Genomic DNA, 27403 nt, shown 5'->3' with positions numbered 1-27403 from the left:
TAATCGCCCACAAGTGTTTATATCTTCAGATTGTAAACTTTTCAAACAACTCTCGTAATCTCCAGAGCACTGGTATTTACGCAAAATTTTCAAAACTGAAAGCGCAAATAAATTTGATAAAGAATATAAACAAAGTAAGTTGTCAATTTATAAAATCATGTGTTACGAACTCGACTGATGATATAGACCGTGAAGATGGTCCTGTCCTATTATGTTTATGGAAGCTAAAGTTTGGTGAATGTGTATTTTTTGTGACCTGTTTACATTATGTGGCGACCGCTTTTATAGGAACAATCTCTAAGAAGAATTTTTCGTTTGTTCACAGCAAATTAGATTTTCAGGAAATCGAAGAGACTGAAAAGCGAAGTTAGTATATAATAGTGAATAAATACTTCGAAATAGTAGGAAGTAAACAAACGGCGGATTTTATTAAATTAGATGAATAGTTTAGTGATAAGTGTTAGTGTGTGAATGTTGGTGATTAGTGAATAGTTACTGTGTAAAAGAGTTGTCAAAACAAAAACACTTGAAATTAAAATTTTATATTATATTCGGCAATATAAAATTGACTAGATTTTATTATAAAATGGCACCTCACTTGTATAATTTGTTTTACAATTAATGAGCAAATTTATCAAATTACATACGTGTATTACATGACAGTAATTAATCTAAGATCGCCATATTAGCTCGTAAGATTTAGATTTCCAATTGCATATATTATTGAGTTTTGGAGAAAAAGATCTTTTAAACGACACTTTTAAATTTTTATTTAAATCTTTCTGTATACAGTACATATGAAAAATCTCAGAACACGTCAAATTTAAATCTAAATTTTCATTCTTCAACTTTAGAATGGCATCACTACCTTCAAGCACCTTCGAATGACAGATACAACCCCTGCTTTTTTAAATGGGAAATATGGGCTTGCGATATACCGTTAGAAAGGTCCCCTCATTGTCTATTCAAAATTGTTATCGTTTCAAAATTTATTGGAACAATTGAGAACAAATAAAATCATATGATTATAGAAATTGGCTGAAATACAATCAAAAACCAAACATTTGTGCACACTAGAAAGAACTATGAACGAAAATCGAGTAGATGTTCAAAATGTTCACCGCGACCGTCTTGGCAACATTCTAAATTTCAGTAAAACAGTCTTTAATCTTATTTAACATATCAAGCGTTATCGATCTAATCTCTAGCGTTATTTGTTCTTTTAAATAGTTAGAAGGTTTATTACACAACGCCCCTCAGATGTCCCTATAGAAAAAAGTCTACCCTTTCTATCAATTCCGGCGTACTGTCGGACATTGTGTTTGTAATATAGTGGTGCTCTATCATGCTGAAACCATATCCTATTCACCGGAATGCCATTATAATTTTAACAATTAAGAATGAAAAGAGAATTATGAATGACATGTGACCCACGTTGATTGAGTTTTATTGATATAACCTTCGTGCTCAGGAAGGTCTGGTTGAGGAGGTGAAGCAGCTCAAATCCTCGACACGAGTTCCCTGTGATGGGGTTTAGTCTACCCGACACGACGCGTCCCAATGGCTCATAGGGTGTCTCCGAAAGGAGTGGTCGGTCCTGAGTCGCTCAACTTTTTGTAAGAGGAAACATGACCGACCAACCTTCTCGGATAGGTGATGAATAAGGAACAAATGCGTTCCCCAATAATTGCTCGCGGACCAAAAAGACATAGAGGAGTAAACCTCGAGAAAAGAATCCGTAATCCTACGCTGTTAGCTACCGTGGCTATGGGATGAATGGCTGCGCGGAGTCAGTCTTGAACGTGTGCCTCTGGGGATACCTGGCGACCTCCCCTGAGTATTTTAGCCTTAGCGGGGTAAGGGCGCACTGCCCCGCCGGATATTCGTTCGTCCCGACTCGTGGGATATAGATGGAATTTTTAAAAACTCAAAAACTTGGATATAAGGAAGCGGAGAAGAGGAGAACAGTGGAGGAAGAGGTAAGAAGGAAGGAGGAGGAGGAGGAGGAAGAGGAAAGACGGAAGTTCGAGGAGGAACGAATACAAAGGCAAAAAAAAACAAAAAAGTTAACAGGAGCAAGGACCTGGAAACACAATCGACCATAATTGAAGAGGAAAGGGAAGAAGAGGAAGAAAAAACGAGATGTCCACCACAGATAGCGAGGGAAATATCCTGAGGAAAATTATGTTCGAGGAGGTAAAGGGGAAAAGATCAGGTAAAAAAAAGGGTAAGGGAAGAAAGCAGTATAGAAGAAAGTGAAACAAAGAAAAAAAAGAGGAAGAAGAGAAGAAGGAAGAGGAAAAGGAAAAGAAGAGGTATGGGGAGATATGGGAGGAGAAGTTGATAGAAAAATTAGTGGAAATAGAAAACATGACGGCGGAGGAAAATGTACTAAAGAAAATAAAAGAGCTTAAGGAAATTATAGAAGGTAAAACAAAATCAAAATGTAAAGAATGTTAGGAAGAGGAAGAAAAAGGAGGACAGAGAAATTAAAGGAAGCCCTAAACAACGCGGAGGGAAAATTCGAAGAATGGGCCAGCCTGGTAGAAGAAGAATGGGAGGAGGAAGCCTACTCCAATACAACGTGGCATGCGAGCAGCGTAGAGGAGGCGTTGAGGCGGAAAGAAACATGTATTATTTTAGGTAAGTTAGAAAACAACGGAGTGACAGCAGACATTATAAGAAGGACGAAGGAGGAAATCTGGACTGTCTGGGAAGATCTGGGTAAGGAAGAATGGGAAACGATAGAAAACAAAATTAAAACAAAAAAAAAGAAAAAAAAATGGTATAACCATATAGCCAAGGTGAGTGGCGAAGAAGAGGCGAGAGGAGAAACCTTCAGCATTTGTAGAGAAATATCGGATGAGATAGACAGTAGGACTGAGAAGGAAATAACGATTGTGATACGGGAGGGGTTAGATAAACTAGAAATTAGAAAAATGATAGAAACGAAATCAAGTATAAAATAATATCTAGAGTAGTTGGTGATACAGTAAATAATGGGGGTACGGGGGGGAATCACTATATATCAAAACCGGCTCCCTTAAATACACAGAGGTCTTGAGGAACATGAAGTCCCAAATAAAAGTGGACGAATTGGGCATCAATGTAGAGGCGGTGAAGAAAACCGGGGGGGGGGGACCTCCTGGTTAAACTTAAGGGACAGGGGGCAGCCGAAAGGCTGAAAGGTGCTCTAACCGAAAAAATGGGCGATATGACGATGACGGTAAAGAGGAGGGAGGCCGTATTTACGGTTATGGAGGTAGACCCGTCAGTAAGCTCACAAGAGCTCAAGACGACTATCTGCGAGTGGACTGGTCTCAAAGATGACGACATCAACATTAAAAGTATGAGGGACAGCAGGGGGGTGGCCAAACAGCCACAGTTGCGGTGAGGGAAGAAAGAGCGGCTGTGGTAAGGGCCACAAATAAAGTAAGGGTACATTGGCAACTCTGTACTATAAAGGAAAGATTTACCCCCCTGAGATGCTATAGGTGCCTAGACTACGGGCACAGCACCTACTCCTGTAAGGGCAAGGACAGGAGTGGGAACTGTTTCAACTGCCTTAAGGAAGGGCACAGGGCCCAAGATTGTAAAAACGAGGCATACTGTCTCTCGTGTGAGGAGAAAGGACATCGGACAGACACAATGAGCTGTCCAAAATATAGGGGAGCCGTGTTTGGAAAGAGTTAGGGTTAAAATAGGCAGGTTAGGTTAGGTTAGGTCTACAGTCGTCATGTTAGGATAAAAAATATGGCCCTTAACAACTACAAGGACGGCATCAGGGTTTTGCAGATTAACGTCGGGCAGGCTAGCGTATGACCTAACCCACGTGAAAGCTGCGGAGCTCGAAGCGGATCTTCTCGTTGTCGCCGAACCAAACAAGAAACTGACTGAAGGATGCGGGTGGGTACAGGACAAAAGAAAGGATGTAGCGGTGTTCTTCAGAAACAGGGATGTTGGGGTACGGAAAATCATTCGAGAACCGGGCTATATCGTGGTGGAGCTTAACAGCGAAATCGCGATAGTGGCCTGTTATATATCCCTTAACATCCCTGTTATAGAATACAGGAAAAAAGTGAAAAAAATAGTGAACGCCGCCATCAAACAAAGAAATTACTTGATCGTTGGGGACATCAACGCGAAATCGTCCCAGTGGGGTTCCCCAATCAATGATGAGAGGGGTGACCTGTGGGATGACTGGATGGCCCAACTTAATATAATAAGTGTAAATAATGGAAATCCAACATTCATAAGAGGCGCTAGCAGGAGTCACATTGACTTGACTCTTGCTACTGAGGGGTCGTCCATAAAAATTTGATCTCGGAGGCCAAATCATTGCTCCTAAAAAAACAATTAAGTATCTGGGAGTGACCTTTGACGATAGAATGACCTTCTCGAAGCACGTAGAAGCAGCGGTAATGAAAGCGGAGGAAAGGACCTCCGCCCTGCAGAAAATGCTACCAAATGTGGGTGGGCCTGGCAGCCAAAGGAGGAGGGTTACATTAGAGGCAATACACTCAAGCCTCCTATATGGGGCTCCAGTATGGGCGGAGGCCATGAAGAAAAACAAATACAAGCAACAATATATAAAGGCCCAAAGGAAACCGCTGCTTCGGATATGCAGCGCAACGAAGTCTAGCATCAAGCTAGACTTCGTTGATACTTTTCCAAAATAGAGGAAAATAGTTCATAGTAAATTATGGGCGGCCAAAGGGCCGTTGAGCACATAGGCTTTCAGATAGGCCCGTCGATGTCCTTTGAGAAACCGATCAAGCGGTTTGGCTTGAACCCTTTAATGTCATTAGGCAAGTTGTGAGGCTTGTCCATGAGTTTAAGCCGGGCTCTTAAGAGTGCAGGGCACTCACAGTGGTATGCGTTTTCGTCCTCCTCCATGCACCAACGGCCCTCCGAATCAAGAAGGACCGTTGCTGGGTATTACTGTAACGGTGATCTCCATGGGGACCTCGATGTAGAGACTGTTAACCAGATCGTAGCCAAATTCACCAGTAACCATGAACAACGGATACTACAACATGGGAATCTCCTCGACAATGCCAATTTATACGAAGGATTAATAGGATCAAGCCGTTTGAGCTATTGAACTAGTTTTAATGATAGTGATAGATGATAGTGCGAATATCGTGTAACTCGTAAAAGGTAGTGATGCTAAAATTATTGGATATTAAAGTATACTAATGACCTCATGTGACCACCACTAGGACCTCAGCATTTAAGAATTTTTACGGTAGCTAAATTAGGTTAGAAAAATTGTTTATTGATCTTCATGATCAGATTGTTATAATAGAAAATACCCTAATTGGGTTTTTTTGGTTCATAAAAGGAGAATCTATTATATAATTGAATGACTATCATGGAAAAATTAACGCACAAAAAAAGTTCAGTAGATCAAGTTTTAAATTTGAAATTTCCACTAAAAATTGTACGTGATGTTTAAAAATTGTGATTAAAATCTCAGTTTGGGTTAGGATCCAAAATCAGCTGATAGGTGATCTATCTAATCGAGGATCATAGTTTCCGAAAAAAACCTAACGAGAATGTATTGAAGGTATTTCAAAATACTCCTTCGGACCCATTGTTACAATTATGAACTCATATTATGGCGACTTTTTAGGTTTATTAGTAATAATTGTCTAATTATGAAGATTCCTATTATTCAATATAGTATAATATATAAAACATATCACTATTTGAATTACCAAAAATTCAGACAATTGGAACTAAATCTTATTAAGCTGGTAATTTATAGTACACATTAATAGCATGCATCAGTTATTAATCTAGATACATATACAATTGTCAATTGGTAAATATACTCTGTCAAAAAAGTATCAAATTACATATATAATCAATTTCGTTCTTTTTTTTTGTCCAAGAATATCGAATATAAATAAGATTTAATTTACATTTTTAATGAAAAAAATTGATAAAACTCATTCAACTAATTTTTTTAATTGTCAGTCCATATTTTTCTCTATTGAAAAGTTCTCAATTTGTGTTTAAATACTGTGCATATTACTTATTATGAAACGTTCCACAATCAAGGATTCAACTAGAGATAAAGTGGTTAGAACAATTATTTTATTGAAAATGGACGGAGATAGAGGTACGAGGTGTAAACCAGTCAACAGTATCAAGTGCAGTATTTAAAAACATAATTACTAGGCTTTATGAAAAATGATCCATACTATGAGTATCGACGCTTCATATCAAAACCAAATATAACAAGTCTTAGTCAAAGTGTGGTGACTATTAACGTCGTAGGTCAAAAAAACTAATATGAACTGAGTTGAACTGATCGCGAGGACAAGGTTGATAGAAACCATTTTAAACAATCAAGAATTAGTTATTGTATATTTAGGAATTTACGTAAACAAAAAAAGATGTGTAATAACACAAAGCTCGAATTGTTTACTACCAAGTTGAAGTCCTACTGTGCTTCCCACCTTGGATCTAGCGATACAATTCGAAGATAAGAGGACAGCCTACAGGTTGAACACAAAGAACTGCAAGCTGATTCAACTGGACATGCGAACATATGGATGCAGGCCACAGGTGTACGCCCAATCATTTCGATGGGCAGTGACCAAATAACGCCAGCGACCGTTATTAATAAGTGTTTGGGGGCACACATCACTGAGAGGGAGCAGTGGAATGGTGACTCCAAGCCAAAATAAGCGAATCTTTTTCGCTTGGAGAACATGCTATCGTCTTCCAATCCGAGGTATTCACTGTGATGGAATGCGGGCGCGCGATACGCAACCGACGCCACATGAACACAGTAATCTCAATCTGAATAGACAGTAGAGCTGCCATAAAAGCCATAACGTCTGAAAAGGTGTGCTACAAAGTCTGGTGAGTGATGAATGTAAAGTCCAGCTCGTTTGGGTGCCCGGTTATTCGGAAAACAAAGTCAACAACGAGGCGGACTCACTCGCTAGACTGGGATCAGCGAACTCACCGGCGGGCTCGACAAAGATAGATAGAGACACCTGGCATGAGAAAAGTGAAGGCATATATAGATGGACCTTGTGCGTCTCACACCAAACAACTGCTCCAACTAAATAGGCGCGAAATTCGACTAGTGACCGGACATGGCAACATCGCTATCTTCTCACCATGGCCATCGGCCTTTGGTAACGTCAAGTGGGGCACGACGGGCCTATCTAAAGGCTTATATGCTAAACGGCTCCTGGGCCGCCCACAATGTAACTATGAACTTAGATAAACATAACAGAGACCAAGAAAGAAAATATATTGTAATAAATTACGACGGTAGCGCGTAAAACAGAAGAATTCTTTACACAACACGAACACTGTTTCAGCAAAATGAATAGAGTAGAGAACCTCATAATAATGCTAAATAAAGATTATGTATAGACAGAGAATTAATTATATAGATGAAGGAATCAACATTAATTTTTAAAATAGCATAATGATATATAACCTATAAATTAATGTTGCATCTTCCATTGTCAATTTTGTAACCTGTAACCCTGTAAAAAAAAAGAATTTACGAGAGTACACTCTTAATATCTCACAAAAAACAGATATCGTGAAAGGCATAATTGAAAAAGATAAATAAAAATTTCAAAGTTCAAGTCGTTAACGGAAAACCCAAACGTTTAGTTACGGGAAATAAATAAAAAATGCGGATTTATAAGTCGTGAACGGAAAACCTAAACGGGGAGTTACGGAAATAATAAAGAAAACCCGAAAGTATATATAGTGATCAATGGATTCTAAACGGTTAATTAAATAAAAAAATAATAACAAATAAAATTCCTGAAGTGTGCACAAGACTCTAAAGTTGAGGTTCCAGTACGAGTCATCAAAGACAAATAGATTAAGGAGTACATTGTGATAGACATATTGGACTGAGATGTAAACCGTAAATATGAGCTTAGTTATTCTAGATCGTCATAATAGTTAGAATAGTGTCATTAGACATAGACAGGATGTATATATTTTTTTAATTTAATTTTACAAATTGTCGTTATTTAGGGTGAGCCAATTTTTATAACCAATTAAATAATATTAACATGTATGTTAGAATTCAATTTTATTTTCCAACATCTGTTATTAATCACACATTACGAATAACGAAAATTTATAATAATTTCTTTAATATTTGATTCCGATAGCTCTGTGTAAATGCCACGAGGGCAGAAGAAGGCGGGCAAGCGCTGTAGGCGACTTTGAAGCTCTCGTATTACATACCCCGCCATTGTTGACTCAGACGACAGTCGGCGTTGTGTATTGGATTTAAAAAGTAAATTGTTTCCCATAACAACTGACGGTGCTCCAAGTATGAGAGGAAAAACTGTTTTGTAAAACAGGCACTTTAGAGTTTTTTTGGAGGAAATTGAATTGAAATATGAAGATTTTTTATTACATTCTGAAATACGATGGTTAAGTTGGGGCAAAGTACTTAATTAATTTGTAGAGTGTTTTGATGATATACAAATATTTCTTCACGAAATCGGTGAAAATGATCTCGAACTTAATGGTAAACAATGGTTTTTAAGACTGTTGCTCTTAACAGACATAATGAACCAAGATAATGATTTCAACGTACGACTCCAAGGAAATAACCAAACAATTTTGAAAATGTGTGAGGAATAGAGGAGTTTTATTTCAAAATTGATATTATTTGAAATTGACATAGAAACTACAAAATTTCATTTCTTTCCCTTGTTAAAAAGGGGACATGAAAAAGGAAATATCGATTAACGTAATCTAAATATGTTCAAAAGTTGTATTTCCGTTCAAAGTGAATATGAAAGTCGGATTCAAGGCCGATGAAATAGAACGAAATGTTATAAATTTGCAGGGTGTTCAATATCTAAGAATTTACAGTTTTAGTTTAGAGATTATTGATTTTAAAACTTCGACATTAGGGACGGATAAATTCAAGAAATTGTGAAAGGATTTGGAAAATACAGAAGATAATCATGTCAATATGTTGGGCATCACTTCCCACGAGGTTTTCATCATTAAAAGAAATTGGCTTAGCCATTTTATCCACATTCGGGTCCACTTAAAAATGTGATCAAATATTTTCACAAATGAAATTTATTTTAAGTGAAAACAGGAGTAGGTCAACTATTAAAAATTCAGATGCTTGTGTTCAACTTAAAACGACTATAAACCAGAAGTTCAATATCAGGGGAGCCATTAATATCGCAGAGAAAGTTTATTCAACTAGTTTTGTAATTATTTTCTTAATAAAATATATCTTATTATTTCTTAAAATGCTGTTTTAATACGAAAATATCTCTGGCCCAAACGTCTCTAATACTCGCATTTTGATTGATTTTACCCGCGACCAAAAAAGGTTGCCGACCCCTGATTTAGACAAATAGAGACCATAGATAAAAAAAACTTAATCTCTTATTGGATTGTTATTATTATTTTCAGTGTACTTTTTTCGGTCTGTTTCTGATCTTGAATTTAGATAACATTTATAAATTATATTAAATTAAGGTATTATTTTTAGCATATCCTGTATTTTGTAGCAAGAATTAATGTATCGTTAATAATATTGCTGTTTGAAAATAGCTAAAATTGGAATAAATCATTTTTATAAATTTATTTGCGATATTTTTTTGACTGAGTATATGATTAGGTATATCTAATCATTCCAGGATTTTCTAAATTGGAATTTTGCAGGCTGCCTTCAAGAAATAGTAAGGGTTTTACCCTTCTTATAAAAATATTATGTGAGTGCATGTAATGCTTTCAAACTTCCAAAGCTTAGATATGTTTTACAAACTTCCTGTGTTTTTGAGATAACCTGCAATTTAGGACACATTATACATATATAAAAAAATGACACGTAATTTGATTTTTAAAAATTTTGGCATATTGTCTAAATTGTCTAAATAAATGACAATGAAGTAAATTTTTAGATATAAATGTTACACTATATTATTGAAACGTATGTCGTGTGACTGACACACAGATGGCGTTGCAATTGTCAAATCCAATGACGTTTATGAAGTACCAACTTTCAAAAGACTATGTGTTAAATTGAATGACATTTCCATTAATCAGAAAAAAATGACAGCCATTTAAGTGAAGCTACTTCTGTTATTTTCAAAACAATCGATTTAAAACAATTTCGTGTGTCAATTTATCATTGCTTCTTGATGAAAAAAATACTGTATAAGCTCAGCAATGGCTTTAAAAGTGTTATCCGGACTCTGCTCCATTGAAAAGAACCATTTGTTATTGGTTTCCCGAATTTAAACTTTTTATAAGAAGTACACAGTAACGGTAGCACAAAATTTAAATATTCATAACCTTTTTTTATAATTAAATATTTATGACACCGTGTTTCAATCATTAGTTTTGATAAAATGAAATGGGATAATCAGTAAGTTGAATATGACAACATACCAAAATTAGTAAATTGATTACAATCAAGTGCACACAATAGAAATAATATATTTTTTTTCAATAAAATTTCAGTATTTCGTCTATATTTCGAGCGATTTTACAATTATTCGACTGGAATATAATAAAAACATACAAAACTATCACAGTCAATTCGGGTACTATTAGACCATAGGGGTAACATTGAACCACAACAAACAATTTTTTTTTTTTCAATTGTTGAGTCTCCATCCGTTTTTGAATATATCTCTTACTCAAAAACTCGGATACAAATAATAAGGAGAAATAAACTTCAGAGTTAACATTTGTCAATTGAAGGTTAGACCTGTTATTTAAATTATAGTTTTTCACCTCATCGGTCCCATACCAACTATGCAAAACTATAGTTTCGAGGTAATTGCTTTTAAAGTTCGTAATAACAGAAAAACATAAGCTTTTTGTGGGATGTTGAATATTTTCTGCCATAAGTATAATTTGTAACGACCAACTTAAGTTATCTAACAAAATTTTGGATATATTTATTTTTTTTTAAAAGCACATTCGTCTTTTTGTCGCTGAAACATTTCAAACAAATGTAGTTTTGAGAAAATAGTGAATAGTTTAGTGAATGTAGTGTTGGCGTATAAATAAATTAAGTAAATAAGTAAAACACTTTGTGTATAAATTAACCCCACAGTATAAAAACTGTTTAAATAAATAAGAACGTTACAATATAATGAGTTACTGATGTAGAGAGTTCATTATCAAGTTTCTAAAGTATGTATTTGTTCCAAAAATATTCATTTTCCCGTGGAAGTTATGGTACTCATTTTAATTAATTATTAAGACCAGATCGAGCTTTTTAAAATAGACTATCAAGAACCAAAAATTTCAAGTTTGAAATGAATTTGTGATATTTAAGAGCCTCAAAATTCAAATCAAAGCTGTAGATCTGTGAATCAGTGAATCCTCGGTAGAGGAGGTAGGATATAAATAAACAATGATACAAAGAGAAGAAAAATGTGAAAGGACATTTAGCTTTTGTTGTTTTTCTTTAGTGTTTATTTATTTGGTTTAAATATACATATTGAACAGTCTCTTTCCTAATCAAAATGGTAATAGTTATGAGTTACTAAGGTAATATTGACAACAAAGGTAGACATATTGAATTTTTGGAAATACAAAAAATATTTTCCGAAAAAATGACTCTAAATTTGATGTTGGTAAGAACAGTTGTTTTTTAGAAGCATTCTTTTCAAACCTCAAATTTTCAGTAAAAAATATCAATTAGCTCTTCAATGATTATGGTTAATGAGAATGTCAACATTTCCCGTTAGTTTTAGTTTATAGCTTTTTAAAAAAAAACAAAGTGTCGAAGGTGCTAACAAAGGGAGAAGTTGAAACGTTTATGAGGGACGCCCCAGACAAAGACTATTTACTGGTGAAAGTTATCACATTAATTGGAATTGCCGGAGGTTGTCGAAGGGAAGACATTTGTAATTTAGAAGTAGACGATGTAGAGGATACTGGTTCTCAGTTAGTGGTTCGTATTAATCACACAAAAACCCATGTTCGACGGGTTTTTATTGTGATCAATAGCATTGCGGTGCAATATTTGGATGTGTTTAAAACATATAAAAATTTGTGAAAACACCTTTTACTAAAAGCACTTTTGGTAGGCTACAGACAAGGAAAATGCGTAGATCAAAGAGCTGGAATACACACTGTCGGCGGGGCACCAAAAAAATGCTCAATTCTTCAATTTTGAGCATCCAGAAAAGTACACCGGACATTGCTTCAGAAGGACTTCGTTAACGCTGTTGGATAACGCTGGGGCTGATATCAATGTTTCAAAAACAGCACGGCAAATGGAAGAGCTCTTCAGTTGCTGAAAAATATGTGGAAGAATCCGTCAAGAGCAAAAAAATAGCAAGAATGATACAAGGGGGTGAAACTTTTCTACAAGTATTAAACCAAAACCACACATCTTCCAGCATTATTGAAAGTAAAGAAGTACATCCAGTAATTCCTACAATAAATGTTTCTGGTAACAAAATAATAGTTTAGTTATTGATGTTAATTGATTTTTTATTTCTAATTATTTAAAACGGGATCGAAAGAATTTAAGAGTACTGTAAAGTATAAGAATACCGTAAAGTACTATTTTCCGGACTCAAATTAGTGCTTTAAAATCGTCTTTACAGTATAGTATGAAGAAAAATATCATTTAAAATACTAACTTAGGTGGTTTAATGTTACCCCAAGACATATTTGACACATTTATTGCAATAAATTTTCAAATTCATTTCCAGCATCTTGAAATGTCACTCATTCAATATATCCATAACATCTGGCAACATGCAGCTCAAAATTATATAAAAAAATATTCCAGAGTAGTCCATAGTGACCGGAGTTGACTGTACCTAAATATTATGAAATGTTTATACAATATAACAAATCAGTTATTTACTTTTGTTCTTCATTCTTGACTAAAATAACGACATCGCAGAATTTATGGCACACACATATGGCGGCAACATTTCATATCACAGTTGACAACATAGGTAACGACCTAATGGCGTTCATATCACGTAAGGGCATATATAGGAATCAATCTCGTCTCTTTACTTTCACCGCCAATCAATCATCAATACTGAATAATACATATCAAAAAACATATAAATAATGGACGTATTTATAATATAAATTTCAGATGAAAATATTTAAAAATATTTTTCATTGGATAACCATATGTTAATACTCGAGTTTTTTCCAGAAATAAGTTTAATTCTATATATTTTGAATTAGTATTTATGGTTATCCAATCAATAACAATAAAATTCATATTCTTGAATACTTTCATCAAAAAATAGTTTAAAATCGCTCAAAATAACGTAAAAAATTTTTTTTCAGTATCCACTACTGAATCAAACCTTCAACTAATATTGTCGTTTGTTTTGTTCAAAATTTTTGTTACTTAAATTATTTTGCCTTATGCATCTAATGAATACAAAACGGGTATTGTGTTGAGTTGAAATTTCTGGAACCGTTGAAGATATTTCTACAAAACGTGATATTTACTTCCACTACATCAATTACGCTATCTGACTTGCGAAAAGGTAATTAGATAGTGTACTAGTGTAATTTGTGAGTTTTAGTGTAGTGGTAAGTGAAACTGAAACAACAGGGCCGTCTTTATGCATAGGCCCAAGCTCTGGAGGGGCCCATTAAGGACCGAATAATACTAAAAAAATAATTCATGGAATGAGTTTTTGTATAAAATATAAAAAAGGGTTCGACAAAATCAATTATAAACAAATATAACATTAAAACAAATTTTATCCAAGATTCAATGTACGTATCAATAAAAAATTGTTTCTTTAATTTCTTATTTCTTAGAACTTTTGATATGTTTATGCTTCTAAATGTTTTTAGGTATCTTCTAATTTAAAATTAATTTCTTCTATAATTTTTTAAAGACAAACTAGATTCAAATCAGAAGAGACCTAAAATCAAGAACGTTTAGAATAATAAAAACTTGTTTCGATACTGCATAAATTTCTTTTTTACATGAATCTTCATACATAGCTTAATGAAGATGCATGAATTTATTTTCTTTGAGGACGAATCGTCTATCTACATTCTCTCGAAGTGTGAAACATTAAGGAACTCCAGAGCACTGCACCTGGGAGTGCATTAAATAGAAGACGAAGATCTAAAGCCATCTCACATTCTAGACTTTTTAAAAGGAGTGGGATTGATGGATCATCTGTAAACACTATTTCCCAGTATCGTAACAAGAAAGGGGGATTCAATAGATCCTTTGGGTCGCAGTGTATACAAAACCCCAAAACTACATACATACATACTCGTACTCTATGTTAAGCCTTGGGCCCCCTGGTTTTAAAAGACGGTCCTGTGTAACAATATAATTGTTTGAAAAAAAATCCCTTGCAGGAATTATTCACTGTAACGGTCAACTTATTGTATCAATGACTATGAGCGTGAGGAATTAAAATATTTTTTTGAAAAGAAAGGCAACTAAATGTGTTGGAAAAATATGCTTCAATACAAAAAAAATCAAAAGTTAGGACATGCCAGTATTAATTATGAAATGTAAAAATTATTGCTTTTTTGCTCACAAGATACGCATTATTTTTCTTTAGTCTTACAACACAACAAATCTAGGATGATTCTAGTTCATACATTATTTTAAATAGATTTTTCCAACTATTCAACACACAATCCTTGCAATATATTATATTATATGAAGAGAAATATTTGGTTTTTTAGCTGATTTATTTCCAATATAAATATAATACAAATTTGTTGAAATACAAGGTGCCTCCAAAAAAGTTCTTTTTTGTATTGCTTACTGTGCGAACCCAGCTATTTGGAGGGGCGCAGGAGGTATATCAATCGGTAGCCTCGCTCTTGGGAATTTAGTCACTTTTCTCGGGACCGAATTGTGCGTTGTGAGTTTAATTGTAAGTAATTCTGCGACCATACTGTTTAGAAAATTCTTCAATTCGCAAAGTTCGTCACTTAAAGACTTAAATGATACGCCAGGCGCTCGACTGATTGGAAAATGGGTCGGGAAGTTTGAAAAGACCGAATTAACATTAGATACACCAAAATCCTGACATGCAAGGTCTTCTAAAACGTAGAAAGTGTTTTCCGGTTTGATCGCGACGAGCCTGATTTGGCTATTCGGAAATGTTGCTTTAAAAGTGACATCGCAAACCAGATAATTGAGAACTTTTAAAAGTTTACCAACATCTTGTTTTCGGATAAAGCCCATTTTTATCTTAATGGACACGTCAACAAGCGAACTTGCCATCACTGGAGTGCAATCAATCCAAAACACAAACATCAGAGACCCCTACATTTGCCTAAAGTGGCCGTATGGGATACGATTTCAGTGCGAGGAATCATAGTTTCTTACTTTTTTTAAGATAAAAGGGGATGCACAGTTATAGTTAATTCAGACCGTTATGTGCAAATGTTAGACGACCTCTTCATGCCTGAACTGCAAAATTTCAATGGTTATAACCAGAAAACATGGTTCCAGTAGGACTGACCAACTACACACACGTCTAATAGATCTCTGCCATGAGTTCGTGAAATTTTTCGTGATGAGGAGAAGTAACATAAGTTGACCTACACCTATGGACTTTTATCTATGGAGTTATGTCAAATTTAAAGTTTTGTCTAACAAAACGATGTCCCTAGTGTAATTAAAAGAAAATATCCGTCACGAAATGGCAGCCATGCAATGCCGTAAGCGCAACGTTCTACATTTGGACGATGTTATTTTTAGGAAATGAATTCCCAAGCAATGTATTTTAATATGTAACAAACATTTTTGCAATAAACTCCTTGCTTTTCTTAAAATTGTTTTTTTTAATAAACTTTATTTTGAGACACCTTGTACAAAAATAAAAAACAATTATTAATTGTGAATATATGAAAATGAAAATAAAAGCATTTCTACTCGTTGTAGATATAGTATTCACGATTATTAGTAGTACGATAAATTTATATTTTCGATTTTGCTCAATGAACTTTTGCCATCTTTCTTTCAGCTTCATGATTTCGCCCTTAGAAAATTTCTGGTCCGGGTCTGAACCAGGTGCGATTGAAGGTCAACGTGTTCTTGAAAGCTGACCATTCAAAGAATTTTGTCAACTTCAAAATAAATGGTAATCAGATGGTGCCAGATCAGGACTGTATGGGAGATGTGGCATCACTTCTGAGCCAAGCTCCAATAATTTCCCACGAGTTGCCAAAGATGTGTCAAGCCTTGCATTATAATCGTGGAACACTGAATCTTTCCGATTTGTTAATCCTGGCCGTTTTTCTTTGATTGCTTCGTCCTAATTCATTAATTGTTGATAGTAAACATAAAAATTAATCGTGTGGGTCCTTGGAAGCAGCTCAAAAAATACAACACCTTTGTAATCTCACCAAACTGACAGCAGAAACATTTTTGTTGTTTTTCGATGGGATTTGTGCTAGATCGTGTTTGCTCCATGATCGTTTTTGAACTATGTACTGTACATTGTGCTGAACATTTTTCATCACCAAAATTCTTTTCAAGAAAAAGTCGGTTTCATTCCGTTTAAGGTGTATTTGCATATGTTGATACTTTGTGTTAAATGAATTTCTTTTAATTTGTGAGGTACCCAAATATCAAGCTTCTTAACTATCCCAAGACATTTTAAGAGTTTACCTTGAGTCTCTGAAGACGATAGCTTGGTTGTCGAAACTCGCGTCAGACAGTGTAAATTGTGGGTGTTGGTGTGAACAGTATATTCAGCGATCCTGATAAAGTATATTAACTTTTAGATTGTTGCAACATTTTTCCGTATTTATTATTATACATTGTTTATTACCACTGATTTTTCCATTCCGGAGGGATCTGGTGGTCCTTCGATATGTTACTACTACTAGTCATTACACAATTTTGAACTTGGTGTTGTTTGTGTTGAAATGGCAGAGTAGATTATAAATTCCACCGCGCTTAAAGAAATTCTACAAATATGTGAGATAATTGGAGAAACGGTGGTGAGCGACGACGGTGGTTTTGAAAAACAACAATCCTCTGTATAGCCTCAACCTCGCTCATATCGACTTTCATTTGTTTTCCAAGCAGAAATCTTTTACTGGTGGTCAGATGAATAACAGCAGTAATGTGTTGAACGCTTACGGTTAAATACACAAGTGGAAACATTCTAAGAAGAGAATATGCAGAAACTAAGAGAATTGCCTGCAAAGCACCAGAATCTATGAAGAAAAATAGTGTAGGTGCGTCATGTCTAAGACTTCGTCTAGAAAGGGCGAACTCGCCGCGAATCTCTCGGGCGTACGTTGCGTCCTGAAAAACCGTCCGAGGTGACAGATTCAGTCAATCGAAAACATTGTTGAGATGAAAGAAACTGTCACAAGCGAAATGATTTAGATTTTATTGTTTGTTACTTATCAACTCACTAATATCTTTTTTTTTTTTCGAAATGATCTTTATCAGAATATTGAAACCAATTCTTCCCAAGCTTTATCAGTATCAAAATTTTGCTGCTCCATTTCCCTCTATTCTCGCTTTGAGTTCGCGCGTTAAACTGGACGCAAATCTTAAGGCAATAGATAGAAGGTTGAGAGAATATGGAGAAAACTTGTTTGGAGAGTATCAAGGCCGGTTCAGATCTGGAATATCAGTCACATACGTGGAATCGTGGATTTCTAACAAAGCAGAGGAAGAGAACTTATATATATATGGGAAAGGAAAATACTAAGTAGAATACAAGGGGATAAAAAGGAGGAAGAATTATGGCTGACAATAATAAATAATGAAATACGGAATTTATTCGGAGAAGCAGAACTAAGCAGAATAATAAGATCCAAAAGAATAGAGTGACTGGGTCACTTAACCTTCTGAAGCTAACATGCCGTCTCAGAGACCGACAGTTTACAATTTTTCCGAAACTTTAAGATTATGCAACGCTGTAGCCCGACGGCTTCCAGTACATTCCCAACCCAAACATCTCTCTTCAGTACAAAATTGTGAGTTGCATGTGTCAAACGTGACAGTGGATTTGAGTGAATTCGGTTTTAACGACGGATGCTACCTTTCGTTTAACACGTGCTCGATCCTACAGACTGAAAATAAAGTAAATCAAAAATTTATATTGAAATATATCTACTAATCCAATTACGTATCCTTTTATTTATTTAGAATTGTTTAAAGAAAATGGCTTCAGGAAGTTATGAAGACGAACCGAAAAGACTCCAGCAACTCTGGGATGAATCAGATGGAATTGAATAAGCTTATGACAGTCGTGAAGAAGATAATTTCGAAATTCAAGATGAGAATTCTGATACAGAACAAGACGTATCTGATAGAAAGATGGATACATTTGAATTGAGAATACATCGTGAGCATTGCTTCATATCAAAAGATGGCATCGAATGGAAAAAAAATTTAGGAAAATTTTCAAACTTCGGAATTCGTGTTGACAACATTATAACTCAGCAGTAGCATCTGTAATATGGTCTTTACTTATCACAGAGGCATGATAGAAAATTTGGTAGCACACACAAATATGGAGATTCAAAGGAAACAATACTCAGAAACGAACAGAGCGGCAAGACCAACGGATAAAGATGAAATAAAAGCTCTGCTTGGATTGCTTTATATTGCTGGTAAAATGAAAAGCAATCATCCCAACATTTCGATCTCTTTCAAACAGATGGCATGGGATTCGATTTATTCAGGCTGACAATGTCAACAAAAATATGATAAACTGGCAGCAATGAGGACATTTTTTGATGTATGTAATGCTAATCTACCGAAGTATTTCTCTTTTTTCCAATATGCAACTGTTGACGAAATGATGTGGGCATTTCGAGGACGTTGTGGAATCAGAGTATATATATTATGTAAGCTCAGTAAATACGGAATAAAAGTATATTCTCTAGTCGATGCAAAAATGTTTTATACCGCCAAAATTGAGGTATTGTCTTGACACATCGAATATATCTCCCCAGTTCCCAGATTGTGTGAACCAGTGTGGGGATCTGAACGCAACATAATAATGGATAATTTTTTCACAAGCTCTGATTTGGCTCCAAAGCTTCTAAAGGACAACAGCTTAATACTAATAGGAACCCCGAGGAAGAATAAACCACAGATTCCAAAAGAGATGATGTTAAAAAAGCGACATGTACTCTAGTGTATTGTAGAACAAAATTACTCTAGTGTAGTGTAAAACAAAATGTATTCCTTCTTTCTAAGATGTAGAGAGATGATATCATAGACAGAGCAACTGGGAAGACCGATACGATCATTGATTATAAATCAACTAAAGGTGGTGTAGACACCGTAGATAAATTATGCGCTTATTACGCGACGTTGATCGATGGTGATTTTTTATGGCGCACTAAATATAGCAGTCAATAAGTCATATGTGATATATAAAACAAATGTATAGTCAAAACAACCCAGAAGAGTGTTCTTAGAAAATCAGGGCAACCAGCAATCATAAATATGAGAATTGGGTAAATTTACAAAATTTCTGTCACTGCAAATGAGGCTCCCTCCGCCAGATTCTGAATATATCCGATGTTGTTATTGTTTGAGTAAAAAAAGAAGGAAGACAAGTGCTATAAATGAAAAAAAATTGTTTGTTTGGAACACGTAACGCCAGGATACAAAGAATGTATTGAAATCGTAGACTAATTTCAAGATAAAAATTTCAAGTCAGTAATTAGGATTGTTATAGTTTGTGATTTTACAATGTAAGAGTGACGTTTAAGGAATCCTTATTTTGGATTCTATTACAATAATAATTTTCTAAAAATTTGTTTGATTCCGTTTAATATAATTATGTATGATGAATAAAGAAAATGATAATGAATAAGAACGGTCTCTGAGACTGATGTTAGCTTGTATGTTACAATCAAACATGTTAGTTGCGCAAGGTTAAACAGAATTTCAGATATTAGAGCAACAAACAAATGATATATGACATAAAACAGGGAGGAACGAGATAAAAGGAAGACCAAGGAAAATAGAGTACGCAGTGGTGATGGAAGACCTGAGAGAGAGAGGAATTCAGGACTAGAAAACGAAAGCAAAAAATAGGATAGAGTGGAAGGGAATCACTTCCATGCTATGGGTCTAAAAGGCCTGCGTGTATCACCTATATTATATAAATATTATGTAACACACATACTTTTTATTATGTTGACTATAATTGTGTAATTTAACCTCGAATTGGTGTTGAGAACTTTTGAAATATTTACGTCATCATAGCAAAAGTTCATTCAATTGTTTTTCTTCTTTTATTCTTCTTTAATTACACCATTGAATAAAGTCGTATTATATTGTACCTCAGTGGAAATGCGGTATTTGCCACGATATCCCCTGTTTCGTCTCATCGATAAGGCCGCTTATTTATTACCAGTAGCTTAAGACCAAGGCACGAAATAATCTGGAACCACTGTCATAACCACCATAACCAGTATCGATAATATACTATTAGTATCGCAGGTGACCAGAAGTATTATAGAATTATATTTTGTCAATCCTGGTTTCTGTATTCTTATGTGTTTGTCATTAATTGCTTCTGTACAATTGAGTATATTCCAGGACTCGTTGAAACTACTTGTTATTTCCTTCCATTTCTCTGCGGAGGATATCATTCCATATAACAAAAGATATCTAAAAAAAAAAAAAAATTGAACGGTAAGTGTAGATCCAAGATATGACAACCTAGTTGCAATATTATAACAAATTTCATAAAAGCAATAGACAATAGGGTGTCCGTTATTTCAAATTGGATTCTGTTCCACAAATAAACGCCTCTCAAATTTTTAGGTTATGATCTAAAAAAAATATCAGACCCAAACTAGCCCTCAATATTCATATTAACCCGTGCCTAAATCATAATATATTTCCCATTTAAATAACATGAGATTTTTGCCCTTTTTTGAAGTTAATTATTTTCTACTGAAACAAATGTAGCTAAAATATTTAAGCAGCTATTTTTGTAAGAAATTTAACGCTCTACAAAAAAAATTTGAATGTTTTTTTTTTGATAGAATTTACCATTTAAAAGTTATCAACGATAAAATTATTAAATTCATTGTTTTTTTTTCAATTTCCACTATAATTTTTATTTATATCAAACTAAATACGCACAGATAAGTGATAAAATAAATATATACAAAATTTGGATAAAAAATAAAGTATATTATTGCTTATAAATAAGCGTATTAAAATATTTATAGTACTTTTTAAATTTCTACAATTTTTGTCAAACATTTTTTAGTTGCAGGATATTTGTCTCTGAATTCATTTATAGCTTGAATCAAAAATTGTTTTTGTTCTTCTTGAGTAGTTAATCTAATGATATAATCTTGTGTTAATTGAAGATTTCTTTTGATTAGATCGTTTATTACTTGCAGATCATTAATAATTGCCAGACCATTTAAATAATTATTATTTCTAATCCACGTATACTAATATCAAATCTATAGAAAAATTTTAACGAATTCGACATAATAAAAAAACCAATATCCTTCTTTTTTGAATTTACAACTTCACTATCCGTATTAATAACATACCGTTTAAACGAATCGAATTCTAAATCTTCACAATTTTTTAATGCTATAACCATTTTTAATGTTAGCTGATACGTTTGGATAAAAAATGCAAGTGCAGCTGTTTCAGAATTTAAGTACCACAAGAGATTTTTAAATTTTTATAAAGCAGCATCCGTAATTTTTTCATCATTTGTTCTGTATTGATAAACGACTTTTAAAAATTGTAATTTTAAGATAATGCTGCACGAGGCACCGCAAATCGAAAAAGCACATAGATAAACACTATAAATAAACAAATAAATATCTTATTTCTTATACCTTTTGATATATTAATGCTTCTAAAAGTTCTTGATTTTAGGTCTCTTCTGTTATAAAATTGTGAAGATTAAGAATTCGATTTCTTCAAACGGTATTTTATTAACCTTCCGTAGCTAACACGTCTGTGAGACCGACGCCTAAAAAAATTTCCGATTATTCCCAAAGAAATCGCGAACGCGCTTGGCTATCATTAATAGCTAATTTTCTAGGACTAGTGGACGAGTATATAATCTTAGGCTCGGATTCAGTATCAAAATTACAACGGAGGTGAATTGTTGTAGCGTGTGTTATTAAGTATTCGGTCTCTGAGACGGATGTTAGTTGTGGTGTAACTTTTGTGGTAAGTTACGTTTTGTTTTATTTTGTAAGAATTGTACTAATTATTAATTGTTTTTAGAGATTTCCGTAAATATGACTTCTTTAACTTATGAAGAAGAACAAAGACGACTACAACGTATGTTTGATGAAGTTGAAACGGACGTTGACGTAACAGTAGATAGCGATTCAAGTTTGGGGGAAGACAATATTGAGATTTAAGAAGAAAATTCCGACAGTGAACAAGACATAACAGATAACGGACTAAATGGAAGTGGAAGCTGTGAACAGAGAAGATAAACTCGTATACCTTGCATGATGGGAAGAGATGGAACCAAGTGGAGAAAACATTGTCACCGATATCCCAATGTAAAAACTCGACGCCAATAGCAGTATTTCATTGTGAAACCGACCCCAGAGAATCCCATTGTTTTAGTTTTAGATGGTCATGAAGCCCATATAAGAAATATTGATGTAATTATAAAGGCCAGAGAAAATGGAGTTATCATTGTTTGCCTCCCTACCCACACACCAAACAAACTCCAGCTAATGGACGTGGTATTTATAAGCCCGTTCAAAGCATACTACTCGCAGGAAGTTAAAACATGGCTTTCGAACAACCCATTCAGAGCTTTTACCTCCTACTAAATCGGAGAACTAATGGGTAAAGCCTATGCTAAGGCTGCAACACTGCAAATTGCTACGAGTGGGTTTAAAAAGTGTGGTATCATACCATTTGATAGGAACCGATTCCAAGACTCTCAATTCATTCCTATTGTAGATACCGAGGATGAAACGAAGCTCACATCCATGGAAAGCCAAACATTTACCGTTGCAGTTTATAGCTTCATAACATCTTCAACTTCGCAGGCCTCGACCTCTTCAGACCCACATCCCTCAGCCACGTCTCCTGAAATTCATGTTGAAGGAGGCAAATCTTCAAAGACAGTTGTTTCACCTTTCATTTTCAAGCCTCTGCCAAAGTTTCCAGGAAAATTCTTCCATATAAGAAAAATTTGGAAAACCAAATCAAGAAGTCGAAGGAAAAAGATAAAAAATTGCTTGACAAAAATAAACAAAAGATATAAAAAAATGATTACAAGTATGGTTAAGGGGTTAGATATTCCAAAGAGAGAGTCTATGAAGAAGCCCGATGAATCTAGAAAGAAGTCAAGTTGTATCAACTGTTATTCAAGCAAGAAAAAAGGGCCAAAGTTAAAGTTCCTTCAAAATGTGATTCATCTGACGAGGACGACATGGATATCCCTTATGTATCGACGGATGATGAAAACATAAGAATGTGTCTACTGCTTTCAACTGTACAAAAATGATACAGGTGGAGAGCAATGGATAATATGCAACTTTGTTCTGGATGTCACGAGAAAGGTTGGTTAGACTTTCACGGTTGACTTCTGCAGCCAGAAGTAGACTATTTAAAAATCAGCCAAAAGAAAAGACAATTTTGTATGATCCAATAAGCCAAAAAATATTCGTGTTGATTTATGACAGTTTACTATTTTTTTGATTTATTTGTTTTGTCATTTTATACTGTTCTTTTTAATATTAGATTTCATCATTAAATTTATAATAAAATATTTTTATTGTTGTTTCTAGCCCATATTTGCACCTTATTTTTCTATCCGATATTGGGAGCCCATTTTTCAAAAGAGGGAAAGTGCCAGCTTTTGTGAAAAAAATCAAGAAATGTAGTAAATTTAGTTTAATCATTCTGAAAGTCTCAGATACTGTAAACAGTGTTAGAAAGTATATCTTTAGACTATTTGAGTATAAAAAAACATGAAGTCTACCGAGTGGCATAAAAAAACAAAAGCTATCCGATATTCGGGTACTTTCCCTTAATTATTGAAAGTCTTATATTCCAAAGTGAAGACTTGAACACTTGAAACGACGAGATGCCTTGTGTCGATAATCTTGAGAGACGTGTATTGTACAAAAACAGAATAATCAAGTTTACAAGCAAAACTAGATGTAGCTATGACGAAAATTGCGTCTATACAACCCTTAGAGAAACTTAGTATAAACCCAAAGTGACCAGTACCTCTCTAATATTTGCCATAAGTGTTGCTATTACATTTCCTAGCAATCTGCTGACAAGGCAGGTTCTGCGGAGATGTATGGAAACACCTAATATGAGTCAAGCTAAGGCACACTTAGATGGGTTTTCTGCCTCTTTTACCAAACACCTGCTCCTCTTAAATAGGTACAAAATTTGATTAGTAATAGGCCTTTTAACCATCTAAGACGTCATATCCACACTATGGAGGAGGAAAAAACTGCAGACCAACCTCATAAGTGTTCGCTTAATGACGTCAAAAGGTTCAAATTCTGCCTGTATGGCTTTTCAAAGAGCACGACGGGTCTATTAGATAGCCTATGTGCTCAACGGTCCTTGACCACCCACAATAAAATGTGTCCTCTAAGCAAAATAGCTACAACGAAAGAACAAATGCAATGTATAACTTTTTCAAACTTCCAACTAATGAAATGAGGTACTTAAAAATCAATGTTAGGGTTCTTATTGATAATAGCAAAGGATTTAGGAGTGACCAGTGGTAAGCTGTGGTACCAGTTCAAGATATTCTTTTCCGGCGAAGGACACAACTTCATCACATATGACTTCTCCATAATCAGTGATAGATTCTTCAGGACAAATCACCCACAATAAAACTTGACAAGAAAAAGGTGATAACACTGAACAAAACAACGATTATCAATATCTTCTCCAAAAATTGTAATATTTCAAGTATTGTAAGGTACTCGCCCTAAAAAAAATAGAGTAAAATAACGTTTTTACTTACCTAAGTATAGAGTCTTTCTTCAGTTCCTACACATTCTCTCATCATGCTTTATCATTCTGTAGATAGAGTGAAAATATTCATTTTCAACTAATCTCTAAGATACCACAAATATTCCAGCCTAAAATTTTTTCAATCTAGGGATGTCGCCAGTCGTATTTTCGATAGCAATTGCAAATGAAGAAAAATGGTTAAAGCTCCATCTTTAATGTTAAAAAGACATATTTATTTATAAGTATGTTGAAGCATTCCTACACATCCTGCTCAAATTTGGACATATCTTATAGGGAAACTTTTTTACGCCTTAATAACCATATATAAGTTGTATTTATATCAATGTTAATTTTTGCATATTTTGATAAATTTTTGTTTAATAAAATCAAATATTTCATATATTCAAAAATTATAGTCACCAAGTAAAATTTTTTATATGCAAAGATATGTGTTTTCAGTTGAAATTAAAGATGTTGATCTGTATAATTTTTTTTTCAAGTGCTCTCACTCTTTTTAACATTCTAAATTTATAAGTTGCATTCACATTCATAATTTCTTGTCAATAATTGGAAAATCACAAAATTTTACAATGCCTTATAATGAATAAAAATTGCAATTCAACTATTCTTTTAGTGTTAGAAATGTGCAAATAGTGATTTTTTTCAATTGAGTGAAGATATGGAATAAATAAACTTAAAAACCTTAGTACCTTAAACAATATCACATCTAACTACCCAACGTCATAATACCAGAAATATGTGTAGATTTAGTTTTATAACAAATTCCAGTTACCTCGTAATTAATAAAAATAAAAAATATCGCGGAAAGTTTCACGTAATTTTTTTATTGGAAACCGCGATGTATCCGTCCATTACTTCTTTACTAGCTTCATTAAATGTCAGTTGCATCATATTCCGGACGTTTTCCATTAATTCTTCGACATTCTCTATCTTCATGTCAGTTGTGTCGATTGGAGGTAATGCCGTTACAATTACTTTGCCTAAAAATAGATTTTGGAACTATACAAGGTAATCCGGAAATATTTACATTTGTTTTCAACAGCATACGAACCTTGGGACCGATTTTTGCAATTTTTTAGCTGTGTTAAAGTTAATTGGGTTTGGACTACTTTCATACTGAAGGCAATCCAATAGCTACGACCAAGAATTAAACTTGAAACTCCTTTTTGTGGATTTGAAGCAGGCATATGATTCAATAAGGAGAAAACATTTGTTCCAAGCACTAGCAGCACTTGGAATACCTAAGAAAATATTAAATTTGGTCAAAAAGACACTGAATAACACCGAGAATGAAGTAGCTATCCAAGGAAGCCTATCGGAAAAGTTTTAAACAAAAAGAGGTTTAAAGCAAGGAGACCCACTATCAACAGTGCTGTTTAACCTTGTATTATGATTTACAATAACAAAACACAAATCCTTGCCTACGCAGATGATGTGGTACTTATAAGTAGAACGAAAAAAATTCTAGAAAACATGTTTCTACTTTTTGAAAAGAAAGCAAAAGAATATGGACTGCGCATTAATGAACAAAACACCAAATATATGGTGATGGAAGGGATCTGAATAGCTGCAAACAATTGAAAGTGACGACAGAGCAAAACATATATGTGATAAAGTACAGGAGTTCGAATATCTGGGAGTGACAGTGACACACGAAGGAGGTGAAACCGGGACTATTAAGATCAAAAGATATTTCAAGAGCCGCCAAGTTACGCATTTACAAGACAGTTATACAAACAACGGTGCTGTATAGCAGCGAGTGCTGGATCATGAAAAAAAAAAGAAGAAAACAAAATAAACATATGGGAGAGAAAGGTACTAAGAAGGATTTTCGCAGGAGTGCGAGAGCAAAACGAGTGGAGAAGAAGAACGCACGCAGAGATCAAAGTAATGTATGGTTAAGCTGAGATGGTATAAGTGGTCAGAACAAAAAAGACTCTGTTGGATGGGGCATATAGCCAGAATGGACGAAGACAGTTGTGTGAAAAGATTCTTGTTAAGGGGAGAAGGAGCGAAAAGGAAAAGTGGGCGTTCACGGAAAAAATGGATAAATGAATGAAGAGAAGATTTAGAAAGAATATGAATAGGGAACTGGCATGAAGCAGCCGTGAACGAAAATAGATGGAGGAAAGCAGTAGAGCGTCTCCAAGTCTTGTGCCTATAAGACCTGTTAAGCTGTGTATATATATATATAAGTTTACTTGACATGTGTTGCCGTGTTTACCAATATAAAGTTATCAGGTAAGTATTCACAAAAACGTCTTCTGATAGACTAGCTATCTTCCAATTTGATAATAATGGCTTTCTGAATTTCGGTTAACTGAGAAGGCAAGAACAAACTGCAGAACAAGTAATAAGAAGAAAACTTGCAAGAATACAAACATAAACTGATACGACAATGAATGTGAAGAATCCAGAAAACAAAAAAAAACATGGATT

The 27403-nt window shown here is 34.4% G+C and overlaps 1 protein-coding gene across 2 annotated transcripts in view; it reads right to left on the bottom strand.

Annotated features, from left to right (window-relative positions):
* Nucleotides 1–526: 526 nt before the first annotated feature.
* LOC130897505 (1-acyl-sn-glycerol-3-phosphate acyltransferase alpha) overlaps nt 527–27403 on the bottom strand; it is a 103160-nt gene continuing 76283 nt past the window's right edge. Inside the window, exons 5-6 of one of the 2 annotated variants that reach the window (XR_009059716.1) lie at nt 24954–25944; nt 527–20617 (exon numbers count right to left, since the gene is read on the bottom strand). Coding sequence is in view for 1 of the 2 variants with exons in the window: in XM_057806399.1 (XP_057662382.1) it covers nt 25775–25944 (170 nt within the window). In the remaining variant the exon portion in view is untranslated. Of the gene's footprint in view, nt 20618–21477; nt 25945–27403 lie in introns of those variants that run through there. The other variant, XM_057806399.1, reaches the window with a different exon arrangement.

This window comes from Diorhabda carinulata, chromosome 8, assembly GCF_026250575.1.
Source record: "Diorhabda carinulata isolate Delta chromosome 8, icDioCari1.1, whole genome shotgun sequence".
NCBI lineage: Eukaryota > Metazoa > Arthropoda > Insecta > Coleoptera > Chrysomelidae > Diorhabda > Diorhabda carinulata.
Note: the sequence above shows the minus strand (reverse complement) of the source record. Positions and strands in the feature narration are given on the sequence as shown.